The sequence below is a fragment of the Aedes albopictus genome, unplaced genomic scaffold (genome assembly GCF_035046485.1).
Source record: "Aedes albopictus strain Foshan unplaced genomic scaffold, AalbF5 HiC_scaffold_379, whole genome shotgun sequence".
Classification (NCBI taxonomy): domain Eukaryota; kingdom Metazoa; phylum Arthropoda; class Insecta; order Diptera; family Culicidae; genus Aedes; species Aedes albopictus.
Window position 1 is genome coordinate 1 of NW_026917176.1, and position 9,127 is coordinate 9,127.

At 42.4% G+C, this 9,127-nt stretch overlaps 1 protein-coding gene across 1 annotated transcript; it reads left to right on the plus strand.

Annotated features, from left to right (window-relative positions):
* Positions 1 to 2,276: 2,276 nt before the first annotated feature.
* On the plus strand, positions 2,277 to 8,866 carry LOC109621961 (nonsense-mediated mRNA decay factor SMG5; the record flags this gene model as incomplete). Its single annotated transcript, XM_062843627.1, is given in 5 exon segments — positions 2,277 to 4,518; positions 7,006 to 7,476; positions 7,538 to 7,667; positions 7,912 to 8,070; positions 8,139 to 8,866. Coding segments are annotated over 5 exon segments (3,220 nt in total), but the record flags the coding sequence as incomplete, so codon positions are not given.
* Positions 8,867 to 9,127: the final 261 nt, after the last annotated feature.

Here is a 9,127-nt window from a genome sequence, read left to right on the forward strand (position 1 = left end):
AAATGAAAAAATCTATCTGACACTTCCGTTGCTTGGACTACTTGATCAGATGTCTGTAGATCGGCCTACTCCAACAAATGCATCAAAAAACGACTCCTACCCATCTATCGAATACATCGGATCCTCCATTGTTTTGGCCGGATCTGGCATCAGCTCATTACGTTTCTTCTACACTAGAGATGTTCAAGACGAAAAAAGTCGATTTTGTCGAAAAATGGCAAAATCCACCAAACTTCCCTGAACTGCGTCCTGTGAAAAGATACTGGAAAATAATTAAGCGGCATCTCAAAAAAGATGGAAGAGAAGCAAGCTCTGTTGATTAGGTACTTAAAGAAAATTTGGTCTGCGGCACAACGAAATGTTATGGAGAAAGTTGTGCAGAATCTGGTGGGAGGTATCAAGAGGAAAGTCCGAGCGTTCTTCAGAAATGCGAAGTAAATGTTCAAACTCTCGTGAATTCGGCCACATTTATGTTGATTGTATTAAAAAAAATAAACTTATGAATTTGTTCGGAAATAAATATTTTCTATTGAAAAACAGGTGTCCACTTTCTTTAATGAACAGTCCTTATTCTATGGGAATTCGAACCTTGTAATGTATTGTTTATTAACTTCAATTTTCTAACCTTGACAAGGTTTTGAAGACAAACATGAGATGAGAGAATTGCCTAATAGGAAAGTCACATCAGCAAAGCTGTTACATATGCAAATGATATCCATGGGGTCATGTCTAGCATTTAATATGTATGGCAATGACTGGTTCTTACCTAGTAGGGGTACTACAAGACCATGCGGACAATTCGATTAAAGGCTTTATTGGGAATAATATATTTTCCAGAACTGAAGGGACATTTTTCCGGGGTGACTGGCGAGTCGGAGAGGGTAGGAGTGTCCGTTTGTTATAATTGACAAAATAAACAATCGGGCGCTTTTTCTTTCAATGGCTTGTTTGGCATTTTGTGGATTATTGGTTTTGGAAGGTATGCGATTCACTATTGAGCCTTAAATTATTTTGCATCTGAATGGCATTGATATTGTCAAGTCGGTACCAACACCCTAATCCCACACCAAAGTACCCTTTTCCTATCCCATGGCGTGGTCAGCAAAGACTATTCAGCCATTACCCGTTCTTATCATCGGCTTTGGACTGACTTGCGCTCTCATTGCCCCACCAAATGCTGCAAAATGAAAATGAATGAAAAGTGGCGCCACTATTGCTGACTTACGATTGATTATACTGGTATAATCGTAATTTAACAATAGTGGCGCCACTTCCCACTTTCATTCAACTTTAATGGTTTATAATATATAGAGTAATGCATGTCAATATATGTACGTTATACATGCAATACGTACAGCTTCAATAGCGTTGAATTTGCGTCGATTCTCATTTTATCAAGCTTCAAATTCAACATTGAAATGTCAAATTTGTCGAACGTTTTACTAAAATTGGTGTAAAGAGATTCAACATAGTTACCTCCGTCCATTGTAAGCTGTAATTAACAAATTCTAACAAGTTTGTCGTAGTTGAACGACCTTTGAAGAATCCATGTTGCGCATTAATTTTCTTTGTTTTATTTGATTAAACGCACTTTTGTTTATTATAGATTCGAATAGTTTTGGTATGCATGAGATAATGGCAATTCCACGATAATTACGAACGTTAGATTTTTTACCAGATTTATAGATGGGTATAAGGAAAGATTTTTTCCATCCTTGCGGAAACTTTTCAGTTTCAAGCGACATATTGTAAAGCCAAAATAGTGGTGCCGCAAATTCAGTTGCCAAGTTTTTCAAAAGAACCGGTGGAATTTCATCTGGTCCTGGACCTTTGTAAGGATCTAAGCCTTTTAAACCACATCAAGTGTCCTGTAACGTGATTTGATTGATTCCAATATTATTGGTAAAATCAAGAAAATGAGAGAAGTATTCATAGTCACGATCAGAATCCGAAAATGTGCTATAAGTTTCTTGGAAATAGGCCGCAAAAAGATTGCAAATTTCATCGGGATTTTCTCCTACTTTATCATTAAATGACATTTTTGATGGAAAATTGCTTGACTTCTAGGGGGTGCCTGGCCTATGCTTACAGTACTTTAAAGAACCATTTATTACGCCGATTAAAATTAGACGTGCTGTGAATTTTGTGGCCACATTTATCGATACATTTCAGAGTTACAGTTGTATTCATGTGTCCCCACTATTGCTGATCCAGGCTTTTTTTTTTGACTACATGAACTACACATTCAAGCATACCCCATTTCTCTTATCTTGCAGGTCCGTGTACGTCCTGGTAAAGCAGCAGGACGAGCGCAAAGCCGCTCTCACCGTTCCGGCCCTGATGGCCAACGATTTTCTCGAGGGCCACCGGCAACTGGTGAGCCGTTGCGTTTCCTTGATGTTCGAAGATTACGAAACGGTCGGCAAAAAGGCGCGGGAAATTCTGTGGCGCAAGGGCTACTATGATTTGATTACCATCTTCAAGAAGCACCACCAACAGCTGCAGCAGCAGCAGTGGAAGACCAACAACGTAGACGGCGGTGGGTGTGAGCTAGATGAACGTGAGCAACAGCTGAAGCAAGGAGCGGAAAGACTACTGCTGGATGGGATTAATCATCTGAAAGTGATTGTGCTGCGGTTGGCGCAGATTTTCAATCTGGACAATATGAAGTACTTGGTGAGTTATGGGCTGCTGGAGAATTATGACGATGATCTGTTGGTGCGCGAGTCGGGATGCTATGAGAACTTAAAGCTCGACGAGGAGAGAAGCGAGGAGGATAAAAAGGTGATCTACACTAATCAGGAAGTTTCGTTCGCTTTGGAATCGATACACTCGTTGCTAACTGCGCTCGGCGATCTCCATCGGTACTACTGCGAGTTTGGCTTGAAGGGCCTCACTGGGAAAGATGATACAAAGAACATAACGGCGAAGTATTACTGGGAAGCGTTTAAATTGAACCCGAAGATCGGCATTACTCAGAATCAATTGGGAACATTGTTCAACGGAAGAAATTACAACCTGGACTCGGTTTACCACTACTTGTACTCGCTTTGCTGTCCATTCCCGTTTGAATGCAGTGAACCCAACGTGAACAGAATCTTCCAGAAGAATATCCGATATCTGGAATGTAATGGAGGGGACGCCGTAGGGGATGAAGACTTTGCGATCCGTGAGTTTGTGGCCAAGTTTCTGCTGGTGGTTGATGTATTTTTCTACGACAAAAGCGTAACCGACTTCACCAGTCTGTGTCACTCGGTGTTGATTGATTTCAAAAATGTTTTGGGAGCTCGTCGTTTACTTGACGATGAATTCTTTGTAACCGACGATTTCATATTTAAGATCGTTTCGATCTTATTCTTCTGCATGTACAAGGCGCAGGTTAACAATTCAGACAAAATTTATAGTTTGAATGCCTTCATGGTGGCGTTGTGCTCCGAGCTGATGGAATACTGTACAATGGCAGTTGAGAAGTACATGGTGGAAAACGTCCGAGAGGATAAGAAATTCCGCGAGCTTTACATGTCAATGTATCAGAAGTACGACGATCAGGTTCGCAAATCTCGTCAAACGTTGAAGGAGTGTGCCACGGAATTTATTAAAGATCAAAAATCCTCATCCGGCGTAGAGGAATGCAACGGAAGTGATGAACACTCAAACAAGGAGAACGAGGACATTGATACCAAAAGTGAAACGAGCTCCAAGCGGGTTGCTTCGCGGAAGAAAAATATCCGTCGTCGGCGCAGAGCACTATCGAATGAATCTGAGTCGGAGTTATCCGATGCAGGAGATGACAGCGAATCGCAGATGGACTCAGATTCCGATGAAGATGATGTCAGCTCAGTCTCGAGCTTTGACTCTTACGATGATTTTTCTGAAGAGGAAGATGATGTCAGAAACGACGAGAAGTCGCACGACCTTGTAAATTCGATTCATACGGAAACCGAAAATCATGAAAATTTCGAGCAAGAAACCAACAACAAACACGACGAATCCCATGCACAGCTCAAGTTCAAGAAACGCTACCACAAGTTGAATCCAAACATCATCATAGATTTCGCCGAGCAGGAGCGCACGATGCGTTCGCTAATGTTGCTATTCGATTGGCTCCACATCAACGTCGACATTCTGATCGGATGCTATCAATCCAACCCGGAATTCATTCACAACATCATGAAATTGCTTAATCACTTCAACATCGACATCTTCTCCAACCGGTACTATTTCCCACGCCACTTGATCACGGCGTGGGGCATCCGGGAGGATTTTCGCACACTGTTCGAAATCCGTCGAACGATCCCACTGGACGAGGACATCCACATGAAGCAGTTTCCTCTGTTCGAGGAAAGCCAGGAAAGCCTCGACTGGGAGGCAAACTATCGCCTGGAGGTGACTCCCGCGGAGCTCAGCTTCCTGCGGCTGATGAAGATGGTCGACTTTGGCTTCGCCCTGTGCAAGTCCAAGAAGTTCGAGTACTCGTTCTGCCCGAAATCGCGCGATTTCAGTCTTAAGAGTAAGAAGGTAAGTTGTACGTTAAGACGTCATTTTGGGAATATTGGTCTTCCTCGAGTTAAGAAATGTCTGGATTATGTTATGGAGTTACGAAGTTAAAAAATCATAACACACAATAATTATTGACTATTCGGACGATAAATTAATTCATAATGTTCGTGCCTCCAGGGGCTTACTTCAAGATTTCTTTCAAGGATTTCTTCAGAAAAGCTTCCAAAAATTCCAGCACTTCCAGGGATGTATATAAAAATACCTTCAGAGACTCTCATCACGATTATCTCCAGGGGTTAATTTAGGGATGCCATCATTAATTTCTTAAGAAAAAACTTCAGGAATATTTCCAGGGATTCCTTCAGGAATACTTCCAAAACCTTCAAGAATATCTCCAAGGATTTTTCCAGGAATAACTCCAGAAATGTTTTCAGTAATACCTCCAGGGATTCCTTAAGGAATACCTCCCGCGATTCCTTCAGGAATGCCTCCTGGGATTCCTTCAGAAATATTTCCCGGGATTCCTTCAAGAATACCTCCCAGGATTCCTTCAGGAATACTTCCAATGATTCTTTCAGGAATATCTTCAGGGATTATTTCAGGAATACCTCCAGAAATTGCTTCAGGAAAACCTCAAGGGATTCCTTCGGGAATACTTTCAGAGATTCCTTCAGGGCACCATGAATTCCTTCAAGAATATCTCCAGGGATTTTTCTGAGATTCCTTCAGGAATACCTCCAGGAAAACCTCTAGAGATTCCTCCAGGAATTCCTCCTTAAGAAAAAACTTCAGAGCTTTTTTCAGGAATACCTCCAGGGATTCCTTCAGGAATACTTCCAAAACCTTTAAGAATTTTCCAAGGATTTCTCCAGGAATAACTCCAGAAATGCTTTCAATAATACCTCCCGCGATTCCTTCAGGAATGCCTACTGGGATTCCTTCAGGAATACTTCCAATGATTCCTTCAGGAATATCTTCAGGGATAATTTCAGGAATACCTCCAGGAATTTCTTCAGGAATACCTCAAGGGATTCCTTCGGGAATACTTCCAGGGATTCCTTCAGGGCGCCATGAATTCCTTCAAGAATAACTCCAGGGATTTTTTCTGAGATTCCTTCAGGAATACCTCCAGGGATTCTTTCAGGAATACCTCTAGAGATTCCTTCAGGAATTCCTCCTTAAGAAAAAAACTTCAGGCCTTTTTTCAGGAATACCTCCATGGATTCTTTCAGGAGTACTTCCAAAACCTTCAAGAATATCTCCAAGGATTTCTCCAGGAATAACTCCAGTAATGCTTTCAGTAATACTTCCTAGGATTCCTTCAGGAATACCTCCAGGAATTCCTTCAGGAATATTTCCAAGGATTCCTTCAGGAATATCTTCAGGGATTGCGTCAGGAATACCTCCAGGGATTTCTTCAAGAATACCTCCACGGATTCCTTCAGGAATACCTCCAGGGATTCCTTCAGGAATACCTCCAGGGATTCCTTCAGGAATACCTCCAGGGATTCCTTCAGGAATACCTCCAGGGATTCTTTCGCGAATACCTCCAGGGATTCCTTCAGGAATACCTCCAGGGATTCCTTCAAGAATACCTCCAGGAATTCCTTAAGGAATACTTCCAAGGATTCATTCGGGAATTCTTTCAAAAATAGCTCCAGGCATTCCTTCAGGAATACTTCCAGGGATACCTTTAAGAATACCTCCAGGGATTGCGTCAAGAATACCTTCAGGGATTTCGTCAGGAATACCTCCAGGGATTCCTTCAGGAATACTTCCAGTAATTCCTTCAGAAATACCTTCAGGGATTTCGTCAGGAATACCACCAGGTCCTTCGGGAATTCCTCCAGGGATTCCTTCGGAAATTCCTCCATGGATTCCTTCGGAAATTCCTCGAGGGATTCCTTCGGAAATTCCTCCAATGATTCCTTCAAGAATACCTCCAGATATTTCTTCAGGAATACCTCCAGAGATTCCTTCAGGAATACCTCCAGAGATTCCTTCAGGAATACCTCCAGAGATTCCTTCAGGAATACCTCCAGAGATTCCTTCAGGAATACCTCCAGAGATTCCTTCAGGAATACCTCCAGAGATTCCTTCAGGAATACCTCCAGAGATTCCTTCAGGAATACCTCCAGAGATTCCTTCAGGAATACCTCCAGAGATTCCTTCAGGAATACCTCCAGAGATTCCTTCAGGAATACCTCCAGAGATTCCTTCAGGAATACCTCCAGAGATTCCTTCAGGAACACCTCCAGAGATTCCTTCAGGAATAACTCCAGAGATTCCTTCAGGATTACCTCCAGGGCTTCTTTCAGGAATACCTCCAGATATTCCTTCAGGAATTCCTCCAGGGACTTCCATCGGGAATACTTCCAAAGATTCCTTCAGGAATACTTTCAAGGATTCCTTCAGGAATATTCCTGAGGATTCTTCCAAAGATTATTCCGTGACTTAGTATAAGAATTGTCAACATACAGGTGCTAAATATGTAAAATTACTCAGGTCCAGAAACAACAACTTTGCAAAAAGGACGATCAGATCAAACGCCTTGGAAAGGACAACAACCGTCGCGCTCGTCGCCGTGAGCAGCAACAAGATAAGAGGCGTACGCACAAGCAAAAAGACGACCAGCGTGGCGAAGCAATGGCCAAGCCCCGTCGCAATCGTGAGCGCAACCGTCAACATACCGAACGTCATCGCGCGACAGGTGCGGGATCGGGTCTGGAAGGTCAACGGTCCAGCCAGGAAGCGGACGGAAAGATCGCTCCCATTATCATCACCAAGAAGGGTTACCTGAAGAACAAAACCAACGGTTGTGGTATCTTGCAAAAGAATCACGATGGCGGCCAGCATAGCAAGGAAGAATCCACACACTCGGACAACACCGGAGACGAGGGACAGCAGGAGAAAAACATCAACGAACTGATGGGACAGTTGTGGCTGAGAAATGAAGTGAAAACTCTAGAGTCGAAGGTATGCATTTAGAGGTTGCTGAATGGGATTAGTAGATTAACTTTTTCATTATTTATTGTAGGTCAAGAAAGTCGTAAACATCACTCTGACGCCATATCTGATGCTGGATTCAAAATGTTTGACCGAGTACACATCGATTGTTAAAAATCTCGTAAAGACAAAGAAGTTTGTCATATTGATTCCCACGGCAGGTGAGTGACATTTGGTTTACACATTGCTACACTTTCTACCCAAAAATACTGGTTTGTTCATGAGAGAGATAGTTCATCGTGAATGTTCTACGCGTAACTATACTCAGAATAATCCAATAAAATTCATGTTTTTCAACATAGTATTCATTCGAACTATTGCTTCGATGCACAGCATGGCACCGCAGAATAGAACTACATTTCTTGTTCGACAATACCGTAATCTTACTATTTTCATTCGTTCCAGTTTTATCTGATCTCGACGAATTGAAAAAACACAGCGACGGGGCACGTAACGCCATCAAGTGGCTTGAGTGCGAATTTAGCAAGGGAAATCGCTTCCTTCGTTCGCAGAAAAGCCACGAAATGCTACCGATGCCGTTGTTCAAGATTCCCAAAAAGCTGGGTAAGTCCGGTCGGCCATACACTGTCATGCACCTCGAAAAAAAACACACATTTTCAACCTTTTCACAGATCGCGACGCAGCAGTGTTCCATCAGATTGTCCAGTTCTGCAATCACATCGTCTCGAACCATGCCGACAAGGAGCGCACGGATATCATCACTTATCTGTCGGGAGATTCGCTGCAGGAAAAGAAATTGCACAATTCCAGCTACATTGGCATTCTCGAAGCGATCCCGGTCAAGTTCGAACAGATCGTTACCTTCTACTCCAGCTACAAAAGGAAATGAGCCTCCCGGATTGGTTATTGTCCAAGAGAATCGCGCGGATTAACACAGCTCTAAGGAACACCGTTCCCGAATCATTCTCGGTACTCCCCATCACGACGACTAAAGCGGGGTCGTCCGTCGTTGAAAGAGTGGGGGCAAGGAATACGGTAGGATTCGGTGATTGCTTTCTATAAGATAGATCAACAACAGAAGCAGCAAGGAGCGGCAAGCAGTTTTATCGCGAAGAAATTTCTTCAACCAAAAACCACAAAACAGCATAATCCTTCGGTTTTACATCGGTTCCCGGTTTAGGCGCGTAGTGGAGTTAAAAGTTGCTACAAAGGGACCCTGATTTGGCAACATCAGAGTGCAGCAACAGTCCACTATAACAAACTTTTACCAAGGTGGGAAGGATTCATCATTTTGTCGGTTGATATTTCTGATGCAGCAAAATCATCTTCACATCCTGTAGTCGGAGCAGTTATCTTTTCATCAAAAAGAAAATTGCAAAATTTGATCCCATTGCCTTGATGTTATGACGAAAAAGAAAAAGAAATGCATTCTTCTGTTACATTAACATTTTATTGGCTACAAATAAGGCTGACACAAATTTCGATTTTCTCTAATGTCACCCCCCCCTCGGAAAATTTTTGTCGGAATTCGATATTTTGAGGGGGGACTCAAATAAATTATTTAAGAAATTTAAAAATTGTAAAGTGAAATTAGAGTCGCCGAGAAAAATTCTTAACAAATCCGATGAGTTTGTCGATTTTGCCTAATTGTTTGGGTAAT